The sequence below is a fragment of the Leuciscus leuciscus genome (genome assembly GCF_965113295.1).
Source record: "Leuciscus leuciscus genome assembly, chromosome: 1".
NCBI classification, from domain to species: Eukaryota; Metazoa; Chordata; class Actinopteri; order Cypriniformes; family Leuciscidae; genus Leuciscus; species Leuciscus leuciscus.
Window position 1 is genome coordinate 28693763 of NC_138725.1, and position 27595 is coordinate 28721357.

Below are 27595 nucleotides of genomic sequence, written 5' to 3' on the forward strand. Positions count from 1 at the left end.
CCTCTGGGCCCCAAGAGGGCGCGCTTGACAGTCGACGACGCTGCCATGCCTTGTCACTCCCGAGCCCCTCTTTCATCGCCAGCAGGCAGCAGTGGCTGTGTCCTGGATGCACTGACGCCTCCGCACACTCACTCTGCCCTTCGACGGAAGCAGGTATGTGTTGCACCACACACTCAGACCCCACTTCGGGCCGCTGTGCCGTCCGAGTCGGGTCCCTGCATTCCACCGCGCTGTCCCACCCCGGGTACGTCTGTGGTGCCCTTGGTCCCGCTTGCTCGGTCTCTGGGAGCCTGGTTAACGCTTCCTAGCCCGTCTCGCTGGCTCATCCGTACCATCAGACTCGGCTATGCGATTCAGTTCGCCCGGCGCCCCCCTGCTTTCAAGGGCATCCTGTTCACCCGTGTTCTGGCGGACAATGCCCCTGTGCTCAGGGCGGAGATCGCAGTCCTACTGGCGAAGGACGCGATCGAGCCGGTCCCTCCAGCCGATATGAAGACCGGCTTCTACAGCCCGTACTTCATTGTACCCAAGAAAGGTGGTGGGTTACGACCAATCTTGGACCTGCGCGTCCTGAACCGGTCCCTTCACAGGCTACCGTTCAAGATGCTTACGCAGAAACGCATTTTCAAATGCATCCGTCCCCAAGATTGGTTTGCAGCGATCGACCTGAAGGACGCGTACTTTCATGTCTCGATTCTCCCTCGACACAGACCGTTTCTCCGCTTTGCGTTCGAGGGACGGGCATATCAGTACAAGGTCTTACCCTTCGGGCTGGCCCTGTCGCCCCGCGTCTTCACGAAAGTCGTGCGAGCGTGGTGTTCGCATCCTCAACTACCTCGACGACTGGCTTATTCTGGCCCAGTCGAGACAGCAGTTGTGCGAACACAGGGACATGGTGCTTAGTCACCTCAGCCACCTAGGGCTTCGGGTCAACTGGGAAAAGAGCAAACTCACCCCCGGGCAGAGGATCTCTTTTCTCGGTATGGAGTTGGACTCGATCAGCATGACAGCGCGCCTCACCGAGGCCCGTGTCCAGTCAGTGTTGAACTGCGTGAGCACGCTCAGACGCAGAACAGCGGCACTACTGAAACTGTTTCAGAGGCTCCTGGGGCATATGGCATCTGCAGCCGCGGTTACGCCGCTCGGATTGCTTCATATGAGGCCGCTCCAACACTGGCTCCACGATCGAGTCCCGAGATGGGTGTGGCAGAGCGGCTCGTGCCGGGTCCAAGTGACTCCGCACACGTACAACGGGCATGCAGCTTCAGGTCTGTGGACGGGGCCTCAACTGCATTGGCACATCAACTGCCTCTAGTTGTTAGCAGTACGTCTTGCACTGAGCCGTTTCAAAACGCTGCTACTAGGCAAGCACGTACTGGTCCATACGGACAGCACTGCGACCGTTGCGTACATCAACCGTCAGGGTGGTCTACGCTCCCGCCGCATGTCACAACTCGCCCGCCATCTCCTCCTCTGGAGTCAGAAGCATCTGAGGTCGCTTCGTGCCGTGTACATTCCGGGCCTGCTCAACCGTGCAGCCGACGAGCTTTCACGGCAGCAGGTGCTACCGGGAGAATGGCGACTCCATCCCCAGGTGGTCCAGCTGATTTTCAGGCGCTTCGGGACCGCACAGGTAGATCTGTTTGCCGCCCCGGACACATCTCACTGCCAGTTGTTCTATTCCCTGACCGAGGGGACCCTCGGCACGGATGCTCTGGCACACAGCTGGCCCCGGGGCCTTCGCAAGTATGCGTTTCCCCCAGTGAGCCTTCTTGCACAGACCTTGTGCAAAGTCAGGGAGGACGAGGAGCAGGTCTTGTTAGTTGCGCCGTATTGGCCCAACCGGACCTGCTTCCCGGAACTAGTGCTCCTCGCGACAGCCCCTCCCTGGCCCATTCCTCTGAGAGAAGACCTGCTCTCTCAGAGACGGGGCACCTTATGGCACCCGCGTCCAGACCTCTGGAAACTCCATGTCTGGTCCCTGGATGGGACGCGGAGGTTCTAGGTGACCTACCCCCTGCGGTAGTTGACACCATCACTTCAGCTAGAGCCCCCTCTACGAGGCGCCTCTATGCGTTGAAGTGGAACCTGTTCGTTGACTGGTGCTCCTCTCACGAGGAGAACCCCCGATCTTGCTCGATCAGAGCCATGCTTTCCTTCCTGCAAGAAGGGCTGGAGCGAAGGCTGTCTCCCTCCACCCTTAAAGTGTATGTTGCCGCTATTGCTGCACATCACGATGCTGTTGATGGTAAGTCTTTGGGAAAGCATGACCTGATCGTCAGGTTCCTGAGGGGAGCGAGGAGACTGAATCCTCCTCGCCCACTCTCTATACCCTCTTGGGATTTGTCTCTGGTCCTTTCGGCACTTCAGAGACCACCCTTTGAGCCTCTGCAATCAGCTGAGTTAAAAATCCTGTCCTGTAAGACAGTACTCCTGGTTGCATTGGCCTCTATCAAGAGGGTAGGGGACCTGCATGCATTTTCGGTCGACGAATCGTGCCTAGAATTTGGCCCGGATAACTCTCACGTCATCCTGAGACCCCGGCCCGGATACGTGCCCAAGGTTCCTACCACTCCCTTCCGGGACCAGGTAGTGAACCTGCAAGCGCTGCCTTCGGAGGAGGCAGACCCAGCCCTGGCTTTTCTCTGTCCCGTTCGCGCTCTGCATCTGTACGTGGACAGAACGCAAAGCCTCAGGACCTCAGATCAGCTCTTCGTCTGTTACGGAGGCCAGCAGAAAGGGAAGGATGTCTCCTAGCAGAGGATGGCCCACTGGATAGTGGATGCCATCGCCTTGGCTTACGAAGCCCAAGGCGTGCCCTGCCCGCCTGGGTTGAAAGCCCACTCCACTAGGAGTGTCGCTTCTTCCTGGGCGCTGGCACACGGCGCCTCGCTGACAGACATCTGTAGAGCTGCGGGCTGGGCGACACCTAACACGTTCGCTAGGTTTTATAGCTTACGTGTTGAGCCGGTTTCTTCCTGTGTGCTCGCTTCTACTAGCCGGTAACACCGAAGTTCCCGCTCTAGTGTCGGCTTGCTGCGCCACTCCCTTCCTAGGAACGGATACGTGCGCTTTTTACTCCAGTCGAGTTCCCCATTGGCGAACCCTGTGAGTTCCTCCGCACCCCTTCGGCAGTCGGACGTTGCGGAGCGTCCGACGCCAGGCCTAGTGCTCGTATGCTTGTGTAACTTGTGCTAGGCTGGGTTCCATATGTGCGATCCCTGCGGCGATCCCATATGTGTATTCTTCCACGACCAGCTCCCTGCGGTGAGCCCGTGTCTTCCCTTGGCAGAGTCTGCTCTGCCGTCACTGTCTGGTGTGTCTCCCCCTTCGGGTGGAGCCACCCCAGTGACATTCCATATGTTGCACTGCCCCTTCGGCCAGTCCATATGTGTATTCTCCACATGTTACCTCCCTTCGGGCAGGATGTGGCTCCGCAGCGTTCTTTCCCCTGGAAAGGTACGCTTTCCCAGTGTTATTAAGAGTTCACTGTGTAATGGTTCACTGTGTAATGGTATAATGGAACAACAGTTGAACTCCCTCTACGCAGGTCTTCCGCCCCAGCAGTTGGGGGTCTGAGAGTCTTGCGTAGGGCGCTGGATGTGGCAGCAACCGTGGCGTTTTCCATGGGATCCCAATTACGTCATCACGTCGACGTTACGTCGAACGTGAGCGACTGAAAGGGAACGTCTCGGTTACTGATGTAACCCTCGTTCCCTGAGGGAGGGAACGGGAGACGTAACGTCCCGTCGCCACCGTTGCTGACCATCGCTGCATGGCCGTCACAAATCTCGGCTCCTCAGCGAAAAACAATGTGTGCGTGCGCCCGCTTCCTGTTTATACCCGCGCGGCGGGGCGGGGGCAAAAAAACTACAATTAATCAGTTTTGACTAAAAGTGGGCTACAAATAGCCAGTCTGACTACGAGCTAAATCGTGGCTACGCACAGCCTACATATATAACATGTACAATAAAGCAAACCAAACAACTTGTAATCACAGTTGACTTTGCTTACATGATGGAATATCATACATCTCACAAGTTATTTGGGAAAAAAAATACATAATTCCAGATTAAATGTTATTTGGGCTAAAAGTGGGTTACACATAGCCGGACTATATCGGGTCTATATTTAACCGAGACGTTGAAATGACGGCTATTGCTTGCTTTTTAAGTTGAAAGGCATGGATAAAACATTTCTGCAACATGTATCAAGTTCATTGATAAGTGTGCTTGCACGTGTTAATCATTTTGATACAATATTCATCCCATAGAAGAGAAGCATGTCAGCACTTCACTCCAAACACAGAAGCAAGCAACATTTTCTATGGTTTTATTTAATTTTTTTTGATATGTTTGCCAGTATTTCATAGTTTGTATGTAAAATAGAAAGATTGAACTTATTAATTAAAGTTAAAAATCGATTGTAGAATTGCAAATTTTAAATCAGGATTTTTTTAAATGTGTCTGTCCATTAGAATGGACAGTGGGTTCAAAAGCCTGTTACTGAAATCACATTCCAGTAACTGAAGTCCAGTAATGCTGATTGTAATTTCTTATATAAAAATCTATAGCCTATCACAGTACCGATACATTTTTGAAACTTTTTCATATGCAGAATATATAGTTCTTGGAGTGCTTGAACATATAGCTGATGGAAATATCTCAGATGTTGACTTTATGTGAGGTGATGAGGAAGATGGAGATGTAAGAAAAATATCCATATTTAAAACTGTATAAAGTAAAATGACTAGCTTCCGGCCAAACGAACATACGGATTTGACTTAAATCTAAAGCGTAACTTGAATATGAATATTTTTTTTACACAAACGCATCGCTTCGCTTCAGAAGGCCTTTATTTACCCCCCAGAGCCGTATGCATGGAGCACTTTTATCATGGATGGATGCACTTTTATGGGCTTTCAAAACAGAAACAACCATTCACTGCCATTATAAAGCTTGGAAGCCAGGACATTTTTTAATATAACTCAGATTGTATTCGTCTGAAAGAAGAACGATGTCATATACACCTAGGATGGCTTGAGGGTGTGTGTACTGATCTTGTGTACTGTAAAGTGAATTACAGTACAGTTACTGGAAATCAAAATACAGTAACTTGCTGGCAACCGTGCTGCCAGTAATGTACTGTTGAAATGCAAGAAAATCGTTAACAGAGAAATTGTTTCAAAAATGCACACAGGAAATTACTCTAACATGAATGCATTGATTGATTCCTAGGTTTATTTTGTTATGAATAAACAAATGTGCGATCTATAAAGCAAAAACCTTACAAATAAAGTTGAAATGTTTTAATGTTCAAGTTTTTGATCTAAAAAAAGAAAGATGCGCAGAGAAAATGACTCTAACATGACCATATTGATTGATTCTAAGATATTTAGTTTGTTACAAACAATGTGCAATCTGTAAAACAAAAACCTCAAAATTAAAGTTGAAATGGTATACTGTTGAAAAGTTTTTGACCTTGAGAAAAAGCTTTAAGTATATACTAACAATTTTTATGTGTATTATTTAATTTTATGTTGGTACATTTTTGTGAAGTACACCTGTTTTGACCTGACATCCATTGAAATGGATGTTTTTTTTTTTTTTTTTTTGTCTCATTCATAGAAGCCTCATGAGCTGGGAAAATATACTTTTATATTTTTCAGAAACTTTAAACATAATTCAGGTCTGAAGGGGTTAAGTCAACCATTTAAAATGAGCACACAAACAAAATAAGTACAATTTAAACAAAAGATGTCAAAGATGAATTAAGAACTCTTTATTTTTTATTGCTAATATTGAAGGCACCAGAACGATAACAAGCAGAATCATTGAAGGAAAGAGAGTCACAAGAACTACAACTGACTTCAGACACAGCCTTAGATGAAATCAACTGAAAAGACATTAAATCACTAGACTGACTTTATTTCTGTAATTTGTCTACAGGTCTTTTTGAGAATTAACAGAAGTTTGGATGTTGATGTTTCATTGAAAATATTTGTTTTCTGTTTACTTTAGTTACTTATTAATGACCCACCATTATTATAAAGTGTTACCGACTTGTGCTGCTTAAATAAAACCAATACAGTAAAAGTACAATAGCTGCAAACTGAGTATAAACCTCCAGTCAGTTCTCTCCTGTCCTGCCAAATAAAGGGGAAATACTAAAAGGAGAAACTCAGGAGTCGCAAACATCCATCAAACCTCAAGGAAAGAGTACAGTATCAATGTCATATTCAAGGTCATGAGAAAGGCAGATTATTCAAGAGATGTGTAAATAAATATCACGTCAAATTTAACACAATAGATGTGTTGTCATTTTAACACACAAATTGTGTCTGGTAATTACATACTCATACTCATATAATTCTAAGAATAAAGTGAGACAGACAGATGTAAAAATATTAACCATTTGATAGACGAGTACATATTACAATTTCTTACTAGTATTAATATACAATTCAAGGTACTTCCATACATCTGATGACTGTCCTCCATTCTGCTCTATCCACAGTTCTCCTGAATGAGTTCCTCTACAGACTTTCCATCTAGCAGATCTCCATGAGTGAAGAGAATGATGGAGTATTTTAACACCTCCTGACCAAACAACATCTCAATCTGCAAAGGAATCTGCTGATCCTGATCCGTGAATCTGACATCTACTATGAATACAATACGGCAATCATATACTCTTCTTTCTCTCGTCTGAGTCTCTCAGCATCTTCAAACATCTGATTACTGTAGTGTCCTCCTCCATTCTGCTCTATCATTGTGTCAATCTTCTTCAGTAGATCATTCACCTGATCTCTGTTATTCTCATCTCTATTGTTGAAGACGTGAAATCTGCCTCCACACTGACCAACTACATCTCTTAATCTACTGTTCTCCTCAATGAGTTTCTCTACAGACTCTCCTTCCAGCAGATCTCCATGAGTGAAGAGAATGATGCAGTATTTTAGCACTCCAAACAGTGTTTTAATCTGCTGAAGAATCTGCTGCTCCTGATCAGTAAATCTGTTATTCACAGGAAACACAATGAGAAAAGCGTGCGGTCCAGGACTGGATATATAAACACTTCTCCCTATCTCTGTCATTAACTCAGTTTTCAGCTCGGAGTGAAAGAACTCATCAATGCTGTCGGAAGTAAATTCAGGAGTATCAACTACAGACACAGATCTGCCTGAAACAGTGGCGTGAGCATTTGAACATTTACTGGTTACTAATTGGTTACTGGTTGATCTAATTCCCTTCTCAGACATAAACTCTTTATGTCCCAGTATTGTGTTTCCAGCTGCACTCTTCCCAACTCCACTTCTACCCAGAAGAACAATCCGTCTGGATGAGAGACTGGCAGAAGGAGTGTCTAGATCAATGTCTTTTGGTATTTCTCTTCTCATTGGATTCGGCTTCAGCATCTCTGCACCTTTTATTACATAATAAAGAAACAATATCATTACATTATACCACAACACTCACTCAATGCATTGCAATTTGTATTGTATGCAACTCTTTCCATGCCAATATTATAATTTTTTAAGATGCCATCCACCGCTAGCATTTTTGATGATTTTCATCAAACTTTCATGGCCCCCAGAATATTTTGTTATTCAGATTCAGAACGATGATCAAAATACAGATTGAGTAGATCAAGTTCATCAACACCCCTAATGCTTCACAGTCCTATAACTCGTCCTGGGTCCACATTTCATTCAGTAACTTTTTGTAAAATGTTTTGATTTATATTCTGATTAATGTTTGATGATTGCATTAGCTTCCATATACCTGATCACTGTTTCTGCCTCTTTTTCACCTGTGTTTTGATACGGAGGTTACGTAGACAGAACTACAGTTTTATTTTTGGGGTGGCGAAGGCTAATTCAGAGGGTCCACTGACCATGACAGAAAATTAGTGTATAACCCCAACCTGCCATCAAAAAATCATGTATGAATGAATCCTAATTGCTGATTACTTCACATTACCCCACATAATAGCCTACATTTCTATACTGTAAACTAAAACACTGTGACTGAACTGTGTGCATTACTAGCACACATGTAAACGTATTGAATGTTAGGCCACTGGAACTATTATTTATCTTACCCGATTGACCATCTGTTGGAGCAAAAGATCTAACGTTAACTTATACAGTAGGAGACTTTCATAAAAGTTATTGAAACCTAAAAATTATGCTTGCTTCAAACAGGGCTGCTGCTTTTGAGTGAGAATTATTCTTGCGGAGGAATAATCATAAGCTTGCAAAGCTTCAATATCGATTCATTTGGATTTATACTTGGATATATAGTACGTAAATTTATGATTATAGTACGATTACACAAGATATGACTCATTCCAGTAAACTGTACTGTGTCGTTTAACATTCCTTCTTATGTTCATCCATGTTTATTTCATGCTGTAACCGTAAAATCCAGTGAATGGCAGAAGAGTTAAAAAAGTGTTCAGAATATTTAAAATTTAGTTGGTGTAAAAAACTCACCTATTGTGTCAAAATATGGCTTAAGTATTTTTGTAAGCAGCTCTTGAACTTGTCCATTAGGTCCTCTCTTCTTGTTGTTGAACACATGGTATCTCTGATCATATTTCTGAACGAGTTTCTTCAGTGGTTCAATATCATCAATGTACTCTTTTATAGTCATGTTTTCTTCCTCCAGTTCGTCTCCTCTGGTGAAGAGAATCCAGGTTTTCTTCAAGCGCTCTTCTCCTATCAGCTTCTCAATCTTCTCCACAGTTTGTATCTCTTCTTCAGAGAAACTGTCAGCTTTGATGACCAGCAGAAACACACAGAAATCTGATTCACATTTCTGAAGAACATTTTCATTTATCATCTGCTGAATCTCTTCGTTAAATAATCCTGGTGTGTCATAAACAGTGACTGGAATCCCATCAACAGTTCCAGATTCAACAGCAACATCTCGAGTGACAGATTTGGTGCTTTTCTTTGATATGAAAGCTTCTCGTCCCAGTATTGTGTTTCCTGATGAACTTTTCCCAGATCTTGATTTTCCCAGTAGGGCTAAATTTAAATGCTGATTGAACATCATATTTGCTCCCTCCATTTCTCTTCCACAGCCTAGAAAGAAATAACACCAAAGAAAAAAGTAACACATGGAACAGTTAACCATAGTTAACATTTGATATTACAGTAAAATAAAATCACATTTCATATCAAATCCTCCAAATAAAGATTTATTATTTTGCAAGGGATGCAAATGTTCTGAATTCTCCATGATTTTAGATGTTTCCCTCATCTAACGCTACCATTAAACGAGCTGAGGAGTTTAATCAGGTGTGTTTTCGATGAAGGACAGATACAACATTACATTGATTTCAGCAACAGGGTTGGGAAACTAATGTAACTTGGAGGGCCCTATTTTAACGATCTGAAACGCAAGTAACTTTGTGGGCGGATCTCTAAAATGGGTTGGTCTGAAGTAGCTTCATTATTCATAGGTGTGGTTTGGGCTAACATGAAATAAACCAATCAGAGCGACATCTCACATTCCCTTTAAGAGCAGGCGCGCTTGTTCAATGGCGGATTGCTATTATAACGGCGGATTTGCCAGGCGCACACCAGGAGCGGTTCACATCCAAGGAGACCGACGTTCTCGTCAGGGCCGTAAAAGACAGAGAAGTGACATTGTATGGGGATGCGAGAAACCCACTCAAATTAGCTTCGGTTAAACAGGCGTATAATAATATTGGGTAAATGTGTAAGCTAGATTTATGCCTATTTTTTCACATCTTCATGGACACCACAATGATTTCCCTCGTGTGGTAATATTTTTCCATGTAATAATGTATGATTTGCAAAAATGGGAGCTGCTGCGTCTGTGTAGATGAGAGAAGCAAAGTTTATCCGCCTCCTCTTTCCACTGAACCGCTCCAGGAGCGCAAGTTCATTCCCTAATTTACCGACGTGCGTCTGTTGAGAGAAAAGTCCGCTGTGCGTTGAGTGCAAAATAGGAATGATACATGCGTCGGTCGCTGTACAAAGTAAATTGCGATGGATGCAAGATAGGGCCCTAAGTCTATTTGTCATTCACGAATAAGAATATTAAATTAAGATTAAATAAGAAATTAGTCATAAAGCTTTACATTTAGAAATAGTGTAAGTTGTTTTATGTTGACACTCTTCATCTGAGTTCAGCTTCTATTCATTGTTTAATTACTGCACACAGATGCTGTTCACAGACTGAGCAAAACATGGACAATCAAACTGAACTTTAAAATTTCTGATTTCTGTTGGCCTTGTTCTTTATTCTTATCTTCTATAAATAACATGCATTCATAAAGTAACCATTTAGAAATGTCCTGTTCATTCTACATGTCGTCACTTCTTGTCTCTCCATTATTGACTGACTTCGGTTTGAACATAAAAGGCAGAACAGTTTCTGACATGTTAGTGCTTGTCTGTGTGAGGTAATTGGAGCTGCTAACACACACACACACACACACACACACAAGCTCTTTTAGCTCCGCCCTGTGTGCCGGGAGCAGCAGCTCATTTGCATTTAAAGGGACACACATAAAACGACCTGTTTTTGCTCACCCTCAAAAAGAGGCAATTTTAACATGCTATAAAAAATAATCTGTTGGGTATTTTGAGCTAAAACTTCACATACACACTCTGAAGACATCAGAGACTTATTTTACATCTTGTAAAAAGGGACATTATACCACCCCTTTAAGGGTTAATTCTAACATATAAAAGTATGAAATGGGAAATATTTTATATAAAACATAAGCTATAATATTTTACATAATTTTGTAGAACTACCCCTGTTGGTTTATGGTTAACAGAAAAAAAGTGATAAAATTAGTCAGAAAAAGTACGACTCACCCTCAACTGCTCTGTTCCATGTACTTTGCTGGGAAAACACATTTGATTATAATTAACACCTGATAAGATGATGATATTGGCAATAATAACAGTGTATACCTCATAACTCACTCTCATAAAACTGCATATGTCTCTAATCAATCATTTAATGAACATATTTCTTCATACCTCTGTGGTAACGCTGATTACGTCACTGTCAACGGTGTACTTGAGTTTCCCCACCGCTGCACACTTGATGTCATACTCAGTTCCTGGTCTCAGATCAGTCAGAGTAACTGTGTGTTGATCCTTCAGCACAGGTTCAGATCTCCAGACTGTGTCATGCTTCGGTTTGTACAGTAATCTGAGCTCCACTGTAGCAGAACATGATGGAGGAACCTTCAGAACCACACTCTGACCTTTGACCTCTTCAGTGATTGGACAGGCTGGTGTGGATGGAGGAGTAAAGCAAACAGCTTCATCACATCCATGTTCATACAGGAAAATGCAGGAACCAGGATGATTTTCCATTTCTCTAGAGGACACAATGAACTTGGCTGGTTTACAGTCTTTGGATTTGGTCAAGTTCTTAAATATCTCCAAATTGTTCCTCAAGAACTTTATGACATTAGGAGTGAGCCAAGACTTTTGCTTTGAATCAGGGCTCCTCTGATCAGTTTCTCCTTCTGTTGAAGAATTTAGACATGCAGTTTGTTGACGAAGAAGCGCATCTGACCAGTCCAATGATGTGAACGTATAACTGACGAGATTCTTAACCTCCAGATCCATCATAATTACATCTATGTTGACTTCCACCTGTGCGCCAGTATCCTTCAGCTGTCTGAGGACTGATTTAATGATCTCAGACTCTCTTTCTTTCTCACTCAGCCATTCTGCGAGATCACTTCCTCTGAATGGAGATTTATCATGTTCTTGTAGAAGATCATTCAGTGCAGTTTCCTTCATCACATTCCCACGGATGTTTGGCAGCAGAGAGCCGAGTTTCTTCATGAGTCTCAACTTGTATGTGTAGCAGTTTTGCTTCATTTGTAGAATTTTATCATGAAATGCAGCAAACGCCAGAGCTGTAGAGTCTTCCATTAGGTCACTGCATTTCATCTCTGTTGTATTTAAACTCTCAATCACTGATTCTATGTTCATGATTAGATCCATGCTGATGTCTTTATGAAGTTTTGAAGCTCTTGAGTGAAGTTTGTCCAGAGGATAAAGCCAAACCTTCAGAGGAACTGTCAGCTCTTGGTTTTCTTTCAGCAGTTTTGGAAGATTAGTGAAAACCTTCAACGCATCTTCAAAAGAGGTCGGGTTAGACGGTAGCTGGAAGTCGCCATAAAATGTACACGTGAAATTTTTGACTGCAGTTTGCTGGCTGTGATTCACACTTAGATCAGCATTTGCACCCGCTGAAATGATGCCCTGCAGTTTCTCAAAAGCCACTTTTACTTCTCCTTTTACTGATTTTTTGTTCTCATTTGAAGAAACTTGTCTGTCAAACACAAAGCAGGCATCTGCTCCATACAGTATTGCTGTCACTACATGTGTGGCAATGTCATTATCATCGTCAGGAATATTTCCAGAAGGCAAATGATTCACGGTCAGTTCTTCAAACCTGCTAGTTGAATGATAATGAAGCGTCAGTCTCTGCTGTTTGAAAGATGTCTTGGTGTCTTTGAGATATTTTGCTGCTCCACTAACTTGGATGAGATCACCTAAAAGACTCAGTTTGAGCCCACCGTCAATATTCAGTAATTTAGATTTGTCCTGAATGGAGTCTGAAGATGTGACATGGAAATCTGTATTAATTTGTGAATGAGCAGAAATATTCTGCTGCAGCTGCTCTTTATTCCAAAGTCTGACCCCTGTAATAGGACAAATGTGAATATATTAGATGTCTAACCCCTGTAATAGGACAAATGTGAATATATTAGATTTACATTTCACATCTGAAACAAATTCCGATGTTAATTGATGAAGTTTTAGACAATGAAAGTGAAAATGTCATGTTTATTTGTAGACTGATTTGACTAAAACTCACCTGGTATTAATGCATCTTTTCTGCAGTCGTACATCATGCCGAGCTGGAAGGGTCTCCCAAGAGCTGCTGTTTCAATCACATTCATTCCCACTGATTCCATACTGAAGACAGACATCAGAAGAGGACAAATATTTAATTGAATTTATAGAAATACACTCACCTAAATGATTATTAGGAACACCTGTTCAATTTCTCAGTAATGCAATTATCTAATCAACCAATCACATGGCAGTTGCTTCAATGCATTTAGGGGTGTGGTCCTGGTCAAGACAATCTCCTAAACTCCAAACTGAATGTCAGAAGGAGAATGGGCCGACTGATTCAAGCTGATAGAAGAGCAACTTTGACTGAAATAGGTATGCAGCAAAGCATTTGTGAAGCCACAACACGCATAACCTTGAGGCGGATGGGCTACAACAGCAGAAGACCCCACCGGGTACCACTCATCTCCACTACAAATAGGAAAAAGAGGCTACAATTTGCACAAGCTCACCAAAATTGGACAGTTGAAGACTGGAAAAATGTTGCCTGGTCTGATGAGTCTCGATTTCTTTTGAGACATTTAGATGGTAGAGTCAGAATTTGGCGTAAACAGAATGAGAACATGGATCCATCATGCCTTGTTACCACTGTGCAGGCTGGTGGTGGTGTAATGGTGTGGGGGGTGTTTTATTGGCACACTTTAGGCCCCTTAGTGCCAACTGGGCATCGTTTAAATGCCATGGCCTACCTGAGCATTGTTTCTGACCATGTCCATCCCTTTATGACCACCATGTACCCATCCTCTGATGGCTACTTCCAGCAGGATAATGCACCATGTCACAAAGCACCTTGTTGAATCAATGCCACGTAGAATTAAGGCAGTTCTGAAGGCGAAAGGGGGTCAAACACAGTATTAGTATGGTGTTCCTAATAATCCTTTAGGTGAGTGTATATATATATGTATATATATGTATATATATTTATATGAAGAGTTCAGATGCAAAAGCCTCTAAGTGCCATCTGAAATTTTCTTCTAGAATGATAATTCTTATCAAGCTCATATATTTACGTTCAGTAATTTCACTTAAAAATGCAAATTTCCAATTAATTGTCATTTAAGTGAAGGGGGTAAAATCTCTGCTTGTCAGGGGGAGCTGCCATTTGACCTATCACTCAACCCCTCACCGCTAGGGGCAGCTGCCACTCGACCCGTCACCGTTAAATACACCTGCCACTCGACCAGTCACGGATATGTGCGCCTGCTTTGGGACCCGTCATGGATATATGTGCCTGCCTCAGGGACCTTACACAATATATAAGGTGTTTTTTAAACAAAATGCAGCGCAGATCCCCTGTAGCTAGCGGGCAAGAACAGTACGCACAATAGGTCAATATGCAACATTTTCTGCCACTAGAGGGTGCTACATTCCAAACAACAATAACAACGGTGTAGATTGATGACGATGTGGAGCGTGGAATGATGGGAACTGTTGTTTTTAACTTCACCATGGATGTAGCCTAAATCAGTCAGACGGGAATCGAAAAATCATGTTCATGGATGAGGTTAAGTTCTATTTTTATAAATGTTGCGTTTAATGACATGCTTTTTGTGGCGAGGGAGGCGTGGTTCAGCGCGGGAGAGAGAGAAATGAGACGAGTAAGTAGGTCAAGTGCAAATGACGAACACCTGTGTCTTATTGCAGTATTATTGGCGTAGAGAGAGAAGGAGAGAGATGGACTGAGGACTCGTACGAGAGACTAGAAAGAAAATTGGACGCAGAGAAAGAAAACCGGTGGATCCAAGCTGTTTTGTGCCGTCGCGGTTGCCACGGTGAATGCGTGTTGTGCACGACTTTTGTTTGTTTTGTTTTATTTTAATAAAGTAACTTACGAGTTCCAGTCACGCCGACCCCTGTCTTCTTCCTTCCTGACTCTTGAACCTCATCACACTTTTATTTCATTAAAATTAATTAACCGCAAGAAAAAGTAAGGTTTAATACTACATTGGTGATCATAGATGTTACTGTATGTCAAATTCATTGTTGTGATAACGCGGCACAGTTTTACGTGTTCTAAACAATTGTTGTAAAAGTACATTCGAACATACCCACATCATTTGCCAAAATACTGATTAATCTTTATGTATAACACATGCTATATTTATTTACATGGCCATTAACACCAGACGTGATAAACAATGTCAATAAACTAAACACAAACCTAAAGCAATAATACTTTCCTTACATAAACATAACTAATACCGAATGCTACATTTGGAAAATATAAAATTAAGCATGCTTTGTCGACAGAACCAGCTGCAATCGGTAAAGAATAATTGTGTTCCATAATGACAGCACGAAACAAGCTAACGTTTGTTGCTTGATAGACGCTACAACTACTTCCGCATTTGTCCAGGACTCCACGCAGTACGAGCGGAAACCGAGGGTAACGCGGGCGGATATGGCGCAATTGACTGGTGACTCCCAGCTCACCCCTGCTCACACCCCGTTTCCTTGGTTAAAATCGCAATTTTCACACGATTTAAAAATAGTTGGAAACATTTTGGATATTATAAGTAATCAACTTAACAAAATACATAACACTGACCTTGGGATTTTGGTATTTTTTAATGCAAAAACCTTACATATTGTACCTTTAACTAAATGCTTTTCACCTGCCTTACAGCTACTAAACAGGCACTCCGACTGATGCATATGATCAAATAGACAGTTAGACATGCATCCCGCGTTTAGTTCTACTTTTATTTAGCCTACCCATTTGCCACCTTACTTTATACTTTTTCCGCTGTTTTAATCCAGAGCGCGAGTCTTGACACCTACGCCTCAAGACTTCTCACTTTTAAAATCTACCAGATCTCAATTTGATGCACATGTGCAAACAGACCGTGCAATCCTGCTCTTATTTGCCATCTTATCTTACATTATATTTCTGTTTACATGTTCTAGAGAACACTCCGATTTATGCACATGTGCACACAGACAGTGCAATCCTGTTCTTATTTATCTATTTGTCATCTTATCTTATATTTTATTTGCTCTTTTTGTCCATAATGGAGTGCGCGTCACATCACCTATCAGTGCCAGCCACAACTAAGCATCGCGCCTGCCTCAAGATCTCTCTCTGTTTAAATCTACCAGACACTCCGATTGATGCACATGTGCAAACAGACAGGGCAATCCTGTTATTATTTATCTATTTGTCCAGGGCTTAATTTGAGCCGGAACACGCCGGAACATGTTCCGTCACCTCCGACGTTGGATCCGGAACCTTTTTTATTGGATCCGGCACCTCCTGTGTCACTATGGAAAATGAATTGCCTAAATTAAAAAAAATAAAATTAGCCTACTGTTTGTGTAGTGTTCAATGTTGTTATTTGTCTGTCTTTATTCCCCATTGAAGTTCTACAAAAATCTTGTGTTTTGAGATTGCTGTTATAGCCTCGATGTCAAAAATGACGTCAAATGTCGATGAAATGTCAAAAAGACAGCAAAGTTTGCTTAACTTTTTCAAATACGTCAGATCCCAAACAAGCAAAAATCGTTTCCGCTGATCAAGAATGTGGAGAAGGTGGACACAGCAGTAGTGTTGACATACTATCTCGTTATTTCGACATAATAAGGGGACATTCTCTGCATTAAGCCACATTAAGCGTTCTTATGATGGTTTTCTATGGGAGGAAATGCTTAACGTGTAGCCTAATTGCGTTCATATTCTGGGCTCATCTGATTTTCTGTACATAGCATAGCCTACTTTGTTATGATTTTAGTATCATAATGATTAATAAATGTACGCACAATTATCCGTGAACTTGATTTGAACAAATGCCTTTCAACTTGTGTGTGCAAAATTCAGAATTAAATATTTTTTCAAATATTATAATGTTATAATTTTTTTCCATTTATGCTGATTTATGAAAAGTGAACAGCACGAGATAGGATGCGCAATATGAAACGAGTGGGTCAGACATGATTTTGACCACTTAATTAATTTTTGTTTTGTAGAAAGCATTTCTTTAAAGTGAATTTCGTTTTGTATAAATTGTATCTTAATTTTAATCAATTTTTCATCAACCACTTGCCTGGATTTAGGCTAATGAATAAGAAGCAAATATATAACAATAATCATGGAGGCGCCCGCGCGATCACTTGCATTGCACGTTAACTGTAGCGCATCTCATCCTAACTTAACGAAACTCAGTGTATGCCTCACACAGACATGATAAATACATCAAATACACAAAGCTTGAAATGTCTTTAAACGAAATAATTCAAAACGAAAAGAAAAAGGCTACTCTCTGATTATGTAATCCATTATGTGCATTTCTTTCTATAGGCGCGTAACGCGCGTTCACTATATGGCGATCGTCAACTTCATCTTTGCAGCTAACACTGTCAGAAAACACTAGTTTATTAATAAAAATGAATACACTCGTCACCGGATTTACAAACGCACATCTTGCTTGTTGCACGCACACATATTATGTCGAAATAACGAGATATTATGTTGTTGAAATAACATTATCATTAATAATAGCCTAGGCTACATCTTTTAGAATATTTGATTTAATGCTGAATGTTGCGCTTGTTCAATTTAATACAATTACAACTTTAATTGTGATCATTAAAATAATTGAATATTAAATATTTAGTGGCCAAGTTTTGCGCAGCTCCCCCCGTAAATGATCTAGCACCCCCTCAGCACATGCCTTAAAAATTCTCTGGAGCCGCCCCTGCAAAGAAGCTATAGGCAGTGTACGTTTTTTTTTTTTTTTTGTTCCGTTACCTCCAACCCCAGTTTGAGTTGCCGTTATTTAAAAATAACTATTATATTTTAATTAGTTTTACAATCGAAATCTAAAGTTTTTACAAACAATAACTTGGTTTCCCTGCCCAGCAAACACAGAACGTTGGCGCAACATAGCCAACCTTCTAACAACGTTTTAACAACATGGCCAAAAGGTTGCTATAACTACGTTGTGTAGTGAAGGTTGTTACAGCGTTGTCACAATGTTGACATTAAACCACCGTTCAGGGCCATTGCTTAAGGTTGTGCCTAGGGTGTCTTGACAACCACTGGACTACATAATGTACTCGTCACTGCCCTGAAGCGGGAAAATCAGCCTTTTAAATTTCAACCATCTGTTGTTGGGATCATCATTGTGTTCTCTTATGAGAGGTTCTCTCATACTGCGTAATAGCTTATGTAATAGCTTATGTAATAGCTTCGCCGCCTGCTTCACCCGAGTCTCTCACTGCCGGCCAGCGGCCGCCGTCTGCCGCCGCTTCCGCCATAGGACACTACGAGGAAGCTGCTCTCTCCTAACGTCGTGCAGTGAGGACTGGTTGAGCTCTGCGGATCTCGCACCTTCTTCTCACCGGCCCTCTGGGAAAAGAGCCAACATTGAAGCAGAGCTCATGCGTCTGCTCGAGCAGGCCGTCGTCAGCTTCGGCCTTGAGTGGTCGACGCCCCAGGAGCCTGCACACAACCGACTGGACGGTTGTTTTCTGCAAGAGGACCGTGCTTAGCCGCCTTCGAGACCAGCGCTTTTTCTTCCTGAGCTTCATGAAGAAGTCGCTAAGTCCTGGAGCGCCCCCTTGTCAGCCAGAATGCGTACTTCCGTGTCAGCAGCATTCTCCGTAGTCGACGGTGCTAAAGACAAGGGGTACCATTCTCTACCCCCCGTGGAGGAAGCTGTAGCTGCCCATCTTTGCCCGCCCTCTGCTGGACGGCGTGCTAAGACGGCGCTACCATCCAAAGCTTGCCACACGACGTCAGATCTTCCAGGTCAACCTTCTCCATAAGATGGACAAGGAAGGACCGGAAGCTGTAAGCCTGCCGGATTTGAGGAGCGCGACGGATCTCGCCCTTCGCGCCACTAAATGACGAAAACTTTTCACCACGGCACTTTAGTCCCGCTCAAAAAGTTCCCGAAGATGCTGGGTCTCATGGCTTCAGCATCTCCAGTGCTTCAGCTGGGTCTGCTTCGCATGCGCCCGCTGCAGTTCTGGCTAAAAGCGCGAGTACCGCGTCAAGCGTGGACCTCCGGTCTCTTACGCCTCAAGGTCGATCAGAAATGCATCTCAGCTCTGAAACCTTGGACAGTGACCGACTGGTACCGGTCAGGTGCAAACCTGGGAACTTCCTCGAGTGTGAAGGTGGTGTCTACGGACGCCTCAACCTCAGGATGGGGAGCGCTGCTCGAGGGCAGACCGTTCTTCGGCCAGTGGTCAGAACGGGAAAAGCTTCTACACATGAAATGCCTGGAAATTGTTGCAGTCGACAATGCGCTGAGGCGCTTTTGTCCCCAGATTAAAGGACACCACGTCTTGGTCCGTTCGGACAACATGTCGGTGGTGGCTTATATAAATCACCAAGGAGGTATCAGATCCAGAACCCTTCACAGGCTGAGAGAACACCTCCTGATCTGGGCTCAGCACAATCTGCGCTCGCTGAGAGCAGCGCACGTGCCAGGTCACTTGAATGTAGGACCAGACAGACTGTCCAGGAACAATGTTCTGGCAGGAGAATGGTCTTTACATCCGCAGACAGTCCAACTGCTGTGGAAAACATTCGGCAGAGTGAAGGTAGACCTATTTGCGTCTCAAGAAAACACTCACTGTCCAGAGTTTTTCTCCAAGAGCAGGGATGCGCTGGCCCACGTCTGGCCCCGCTGCCCGCTCTATGCGTTTCCCCCGTCACTCTCTTACCCCAGGTATTGGAGAGAATCAGGGAAAACAGATGCTCAGTGATACTCGTGGCCCCATTCTGGACGAACCAAGCCTGGTTCCCAGTTCTGATGCAGCTGACGAAGACCGCCTCATGGCCAATACCAGTGAGGAGGGATCTCCTCTCGCAGGCCAACGGCTCGATCTGGCATCCTCGCCCGGAGCTCTGGTCCCTACATGCGTGGGCCATCAACGGGTACCCGTTAACCTCCCAGCGGGAGTGTTAAACACGATCACGCAGGCTAGAGCCCCGTCTACTAGGCGGCTCTACTCCTCGAAATGGTCTGTGTTCTCTAGCTGGTGTACAGCTCGTGACATATCACCCTCAGACTGTGGGGTGTCGGAGGTTCTCTCCTTTCTACAAGAGCTACTGGATAAGGGCAGAGCCCCATCCACGCTCAAAGTTTACGTGGCGGCCATAGCAGCGTTCGCTGAACCAATGCTTGGCCAGTCACTGAGAAGGAACGATCTGGTCATTCGCTTCCTTAGAGGAGCTAAGAGGCTGAATCCTCCCAGACCTCCCTCAGTTCCCATTTTGGACCTTTCCACGGTTCTGGAAGCCATGAAAGGTGCCCCATTCGAGCCAATTCAGTCAATAGACCTCAAACACTTATCTTTCAAGGCAGTGTTTCTTCTGGCTCTCGCTTCAGTAAAGCGTATAGGGGACTTGCAAGCGATCTCAGTGAGCGCGACGTGTATGGAGTTTGGGCCTAATGACTCAAAAGTCATACTCAAACCAAGGCACGGGTATGTTCCTAAATCCCTCAACACACCGTTTAGGGCACAGGTGATTTCCCTGTCGGCCCTGCCGGTCTCTGAAGAGGAAGGGGACGCGGGCTTCCTTTGCCCGGTCAGGGCATTAAGAACCTATGTGTCTCACTCATCTGTTTTTAGACAGACGGAGCAGCTCTTTGTTTTGTTCAACGGTCGTTCCAAGGGACTAGCTGCGTCAAAACAGAGTCTATCCAGGTGGATAGTTGATGCTATAGCGCTTGCTTATACATCTAAGGGCCTGCAATGCCCGTTAGGTGTCACTCCACGAGAGGCATGGCCTCGTCGTGGGCTTGGTCTAGTGGGATTGCCTTACAAGATATCTGTATGGCGGCAGACTGGGCTTCTCCGTCTACATTTATAAGGTTTTACAACCTAGAGGTTCCCGCTTTGCAGGCTAAGCTGCTCTCGGTCTAATAATTCAGTATTGTCTGCCCGATGCTATCGGCTCAGGATGCTGAAACTGCTAGAGCGTCGATCGCTGATCGACTATATACCTCTGTGGGCAGTGTGTAAGTCCCATAAATACTTATCAGCCCAGGCCGAGTTCGCCCTGGCTGTGTAGAACACTTGATATAATCTGCTCTTAATAGAGCACTATATTCTACAGGAATGATGCTATTCTAGCCCCTCTTCCCGGATTCTCTGTGAGTCCCTTATGATTATGCACTGTATGAGCCCCGGGCACCTGCCCTTGGGACCTTAGTGTTGAATCTCAGCACGCACGGTGTTTTACACTGTGTTCCCCTAGCGTAAGCTATTACGCAGTACGAGAGAACCTCTCGTAAGAGAACGTACTCGGTTACTAACGTAACCTCGGTTCTCTCTAGAGAGGGAACGAGTACTGCGTATCTTGCCGTGCATGCATCACGCTCTGGTTCGCTTCGGCGATTAAAAACCAGCTAGACCAGCATCCCGAGACTATATTTATAGCCCAAGGCCCCGCCCGTTTCCGCGGGATGTGACGCAGTGGGCGCGAAGCGCCCTCATTGTATCTGACGTCATGAGGGGCCTCTCTCAATAGGCTGCTGCAGTTGCCGCAGAGCAGCCAATGGCCGCGCGAGCCGTCTCACCCATGTCTGCATGCTGCCGCAACACGTTTTACAATATTACAAAATTAAGGATAATTTTTGGCTTCAATATCTCGTGGAAAAGAGTTTTTCCCTTAGTGTAAGCTATTACGCAGTACTCGTTCCCTCTCTAGAGAGAACCGAGGTTACGTTAGTAACCGAGTACGTTTTCATTCATCATCGAGCAAGGATACGTGAGTATTGCGTTTAATTTAGCCTACCTCAGCTATCAAACACAACCTACAACTTTAATTTCTAATGTGTTTAATGTATCCTCGCTTGCACTGTTTAGTTTGTAATTTGATTTTTCCGCTATTTAGTCTCATTTGTTTCTTTGCTCCTCTGGATATGTGGATGTTTCCCCGGTTACCGACCTTTATCTGCCGGCTTTCGGCTACTGCCATACAGACCCGGTTTTGTTAAATTAACACTGCTCAGTGTTCATATGTGTGCACACTACAGAGTTAAAGTGGTCTTGAAGTTAATTAGATAATTAACTGATGATTGAGCATTAATTATGAACACCTGCTGTTAACAAGCAGAATCACTGAAGGAAAGAGAAACACAAGAACTACAACTGACTTCAGACACAGCCTTAGATGAAATCAACTGAAGAGAAAAGAAGACATTAAATCTGTGAAGATCTCAGCAGAGGAGGATTAAACAACTCCACAAACAGCATTACCAGCTTCACTTATTACTAACCAGACTGACTTTATTTAATTTCTGTTTTAATTAAATCAATAGTTATATTTTAAAGTCACCATGATGGTGGTTAGCGTTTGCTTTAGTTGGACTCTTGACCCTTGACTCTTTAATGTAAATTTTTCCTGGTTGCTATAATTATGTGTGACCACTAATTAAAGACCACTTTAACTCTGTAGTGTGCACACATATGAACACTGAGCTCATTAACTGAGTGTCACTTATTGGCTTCCCCGGAAACATTTCCGTTGTGTTCTTTCCTATTTGCAGCGCGTTTCTGTATTTGTTTGTGTTGTGAACTTTTGCATCGCGTTTCTGTATTTGGTTGTGTTGTGAACTTTTGCAGCGCGTTTCTGTATTTGGTTGTGTTGTGAGTATTTGGAGCACACGTGTGCAACTGATGAAGATGTTTTCTTAATTTGCGGGTGTTTTTTCTATTTGCATGTGTTTTCTTCAGTTGCAGCGCGTTGAGCTCTCTCGGCCACCGTACATTTGGCCAAAAATATCACATTAGCCTGCGCTATGCATAGGCTACGCATTGTAGGCTAGGCTACGTCTACATTAATCCAGATACATTTGAAAACGGCGTTTTCATTTATAAACGCTCTCCGTCCACACTAGCGTTTTCGGACGTTTCAGTGTGCACAGCAAAAACTCCTGTGTTAAATTAACACTCCTGGGAGTGTATATGAGTCCACACTCAAGAGTGTAAAGTGTTAAAATATGAGTGTTAAATTAACACTCAAGAGTGTTAAAGTTAATGAGCTAATTAAGTGATTAGTTTAGTGATGATTGATCATTATTGAAGACACCTGATGTTAACAAGCAGAATCACTGAAGGAGAAAATCACAAATTGTAAGTTACCATTATGATGATGGGTGTTTGCTTTAGTCGGGCTCTTGACCCTTATACATTTACTTTAAATTTTGTTTGGCTGTTGTATCTGCCAGTTGAACAAAGAAAAAAAGTGATCTGATGGTGTTGGTTATATTATGACAATCATCATTTGAAAATGATCACTGAACTCATTAAGATCCTTATTTCTGACTTAGATTTATGTTGTTGATTACAGCATAACTGTGAATCTGCATAAATATCCAGAATTTTAGATATAATACAAAGGATTTCTTAAAAGTTGTTTTGAAAAAAAAAAAATCTTTCTTTTAGGCACACACAGATGTCAAGATTCAGTCTATGCATCTCAACAATGGTGATGAGCAGAATATTCAATTAGGAAAAGTAAATTACATAGACAATTCAGATCATAATTTATTCATACCGCAATGCATGATGGGAGCCATTAATGAGTTGTGATTGGTGGCAGACACTGCAACATGCTTTATTATTGTCACCATTGTTGAGATTCACAGGCTGATTATTGATACATATGTTTCTAAATAAATTCATTTGAAAGTCTTTTGATCAGAACAATGATTATGAAATATTTTTGGATTATATGAAAAATACTGAAAATCATGTGCTGTAAAATCACAGAGCTGCTGTAATTAACAAGGTAAGCCATCTCAATAAGTTTTGTTTTACGGATCACAACATGATTATGTCAAAACATAACCAACACCATCAGATCACATTGTCTCTTTGTTCATCTGACTGTTATAAATCAATAACAGCAGACAAGCAAAATTTAAAGTAAACATATAAGTGTCAAGAGTCCAACTAAAGCAAACACCCATCACCTTAATGGTAACTTACAATTAGTGATTTCCTCCTTCAGTGATTCTGCTTGTTAACATCAGGTGTCTTCAATAATGCTCAATCATCACTAAACTAATCACTTAATTATCTCATTAACTTTAACACTCTTGAGTGTTAATTTAACACTCATATTTTAACACTTTACACTTTTGAGTGTGGACTCATATACACTCCCAGGAGTGTTAATTTAACACTGGAGTTTTTGCTGTGTGGATGAGAAACTTTTGAAAAACGCCTGAAAATGGGTAGATGACAAATAAGGGTGAAACATCATTTTTTAAAACAAAGTTCTAAATTGCTTGAGAATTGTATGAATTTGTAAAGTTCAAATACTGTTGTTTTTGAAACTGTTAGAGGTTAGCAGATTTTTTTTCTCATTATGTAATTTATTAAGCTTTTCTCACAGCTCCAGGCAAAATATGTCCTGCGGTGTGACATGACATTACTATAAAATTCAAATATTGAAATATTATTAATTTCAAATACAAATCAGGTATGTTTCAAGTTTAACAAGTATTCTTAGAATAATCATTAAAATTATTTCAAAGCTGTTTTTCGATTATATTCTTTGCTTGTGCCATCTTTTACCACTCTCTCCAGTGGAAATATTGTGTAAAATGAGAATTTTTTTTTGAAAATGTTTATTATTTTTTTATATAGTTATATTATGCAATGTTTTCAAATGCATATAATCATTTAAGCTAGTTAACATAGTAAAAGTCGTTTAATTGTGTTTGAAGTGATGTCACACCACAGGACATCCCATCACACCACAGGACGAAATGAAACATTTATGGTGAAATTTATTGAATACTTTTGTAACAAACAAATTAATTTGCATCTCTATTTGAACATTAATGAAAATGCAACATATCAGTACAATCTTATTACTTAGTGTATGAATTTGAACTAAAAACATAGTGAACAAGACATACTGAATAATTAACATTTTGGAGGCGTCAAATCAGACCCAGTCATAAAGACCATTAATTTCTATTTTTAACTTAAAAGACTAAACAAATATCTTGTTTCTCAGGAGAAAGTCATTAAAATCATGCTAAAATAATTAAAAGCATGTTAAAATCATCAGTTCAGCTCTTTGAACAAAGATTCCAGTGAACAAGAGAAATTTTACTTCATCCTGTGCTAACCTTTCCCTGTACCTCCTTGTCCTTTCTTTGCTCATGCCTAAAACTGACTTTAAAAACAATGATCAGTGACTGTTAACATACACATACAACAAACAAATGAAGACAGATATATATTTAAGTTTAATATATGTATAATATAGGTATATTATGTATAATGAAGACAGATATATATTTATGTTTAATATATGTATAATATAGGTATATTATATTTAATATTTGCAATATTTGTTTAATATATATATAGAGACAGAGATATATTTATATTTATGTTTAATATTGCAAACATAACAGACGAGAATCTAGCTAGACATCTGACTTAATTATGTCACACTACAGGATGGGCTGTCACACCACAGGACTCTTTCACCTTTGCAGCCATTTTGAGTCATTGCTATACAAGACTGATCTTAGGCATTACAGTAACTGAATAAGTTCATTGTTTTAAACCTGAATATGATTCTTTTTTTTATTTTTTTTTTTATTTTTTTTTCTCGAACTAGATCAGTCTAGATCAGTCACACCACAGGACTATCAAAAATGGACACGTTCATGGTCTGACAGAAATTATGAAATATATCAAATTAATAAGAGATTAACACTCATCTTTTAACCTCCTTAGCACATCCAAACATCTGGGGGACTTCCTGGTAGGGGTCTTGACTAAAGAACCCCTATGGCTGTCAATGTAACTGCCAGTACAAAAATCTAATATCCTATGTCACACTGCAGGACAGCATTTGTGTTACAAAACTAAATGTACTGTAAATATTATTTTAGTACTTTCAGCATTTTGAAAACTTAAGTTAATTAAGTAAATACATACAAAATAATGCCAAGGCATTTATTAGCTGCTCCAAACATATCTGCTTTATTTTACTGATATTTACATTTGATGAGTCATAAATGTTACAGTCACACCGCAGGACATTTTGCTATTCACCTTGAAATATGAACAACACCAAATACATTTTACGTCCCAAAATCATAATATTAAAATAAAATGATGTTCTATGCCCCACTGGCATGTGTTGTTTTAGTTGAGAAATGCAGTTCAGTAAACATTTACACTTAGTTACAGAAAAAACACGCGTCACGTCATCTTGCCCAAATGCTAAATTCACCTTTACTGCGCATGTTTAAAACCCCACAAATGATCACTGATTCAGATGGAAAAATAAATAATGAAGTTATCGCGCAATTCTTCTGACAGGATAATTTTATTTAGTAAAATATCTCACCATTCACTGATGCAGTCCAGGTCGCACGCAGACACCATGTTTGGTCTAAAACGCGACTGCTCTCGTGTATTACCGCAGGGAGTAAATTCTGTCATCTTTGCAGGACTGTGATATGAAGAGTGTTCAATGTAGAATATTTTTAGCAACAGTGTGAAAGTGAATAGCACATAACAGGCACAATACTGGTATAATATCTATTGGTACAATATGCGTCACATGACTAAATTTACGTCATCGTTTTTAAATCCCTCCGGTTTCACAGTCCACACTACAACGCAAAAACGGCGTTTTCAAATGTATACGCTTTGGAGTGCGTTTTCAAAAAGCTTTGTTTCATGAATAAAAACGCCGTCTCAGTGTGGACGGAAGGCCAAAACGGAGAGAAAAAGATGCGTTTTCAAACGAAAACGTATTGTGGACATGGCCTTAGCTATGACTCGACAAAAAAGCTCTTATAGCCTACGCATGCTCTTATCCGCTCCTCAAATAAATAGCCTACATACAAAAATATCATTTAGCCTATATTTAAAATGTTTCTTAATTGAAGAAAAACACTGAACTTTTTCAAAGAACCAGTTCTTTATTTACCCTTGCAACAAATAAGCAGACGATCCAAAGTGTGGCACTTTATTTAGAGATCGCACGGCCACTGCTACACGGCCGCGGGGATGTTGCTCATTTAATATTAATGATCTATTTCATACAATCTTCTCACTTTTAAAGTCTAACTAGATTTATTAACCTCAGAGTCAACACTGAAAACATTAAATTCGATTATTGGAAACGAATTCCAGTGTGAGACATGTTCAGCAGCCGTTCTTAATTATTCTGTTATAAACCATTTGCTGTTTATATGTTTAGCATGTTTGTTAGCATGATTCTTCACTCACCTTCTCTTCTCCAAATCTCTTTCAGTTTATGTGAATTGGATAAGAGTTGAAGTTGTCTTTTTTAGACTCTTGTATAAAACTAAGACTTTGTTTCCTCATTAAAACCTTCAAATAAACTCGTGATTTATTTACGTGCTGTTCGTCTTTCACAAGCTTCAGATTCAGACTTTCACTTTCTGTAGGTCCATTGAAACTCCTCCCAGTTAAACTTACAGACATGAACAAGAATTTTAGATAATCTTAGTAGATTTGTTTGATTGGAAAGGTAACTTGATGTTGTGAAAGCGATCTGAACATATGTCAATTAAATAATGAACAGTTTATGAAATTATTTGAAAAGTGATGCTTGGTTTGCATTAATAGCTAGATTTACACGTGCAGTTTTTGAATCAATTTAGATTAGATTAGCCAATATTTAACTGGGATAACATT

General features: G+C 41.6%; 1 protein-coding gene and 2 long non-coding RNA genes across 4 annotated transcripts in view; 2 read left to right on the plus strand and 1 right to left on the minus strand.

Annotated features, from left to right (window-relative positions):
- The window catches only part of LOC309503446, a 411057-nt gene that overhangs the window by 35550 nt on the left and 347912 nt on the right, over positions 1 to 27595 (plus strand). The window lies entirely within an intron of this gene.
- Positions 1 to 27595, plus strand: part of LOC309503749 — a 155199-nt gene that overhangs the window by 32433 nt on the left and 95171 nt on the right. The gene's annotated exons all lie outside the window — the stretch shown is intronic.
- LOC309498178 (uncharacterized protein) lies at positions 5812 to 27305 on the minus strand. 2 transcript variants are annotated; one of them, XM_082168728.1, is made up of 7 exons: positions 27164 to 27305; positions 13624 to 13759; positions 12894 to 12994; positions 11030 to 12717; positions 10862 to 10889; positions 8498 to 9091; positions 5812 to 7425 (listed from the first exon to the last, which is right to left on the minus strand). In XM_082168728.1, exons 2-7 carry the CDS (start codon positions 13665 to 13667, stop codon positions 6665 to 6667), a joined length of 3216 nt encoding a protein of 1071 aa, XP_082024854.1. In that variant the 5' UTR covers positions 13668 to 13759; positions 27164 to 27305; the 3' UTR covers positions 5812 to 6664. The 2 variants fall into 2 exon arrangements, with proteins under 2 accessions (XP_082024854.1, XP_082024855.1); XM_082168729.1 differs by lacking the exon at positions 13624 to 13759 and having other exon boundaries at positions 27164 to 27297.

Coding starts and splice junctions, on each gene's coding strand:
- LOC309498178 (XM_082168728.1), bottom strand. CDS start 13,667: ATGGTGGTCATAAAGGGATGGACATGGTCAGAAACAATGCTCAG. Junction 12,995..13,623: donor TGGTCAGAAACAATGCTCAG/GTAGGCCATGGC, acceptor GTCTGTCTTCAG/TATGGAATCAGTGGGAATGA. Junction 12,718..12,893: donor AAAAGATGCATTAATACCAG/GTGAGTTTTAGT, acceptor GTCCTATTACAG/GGGTCAGACTTTGGAATAAA.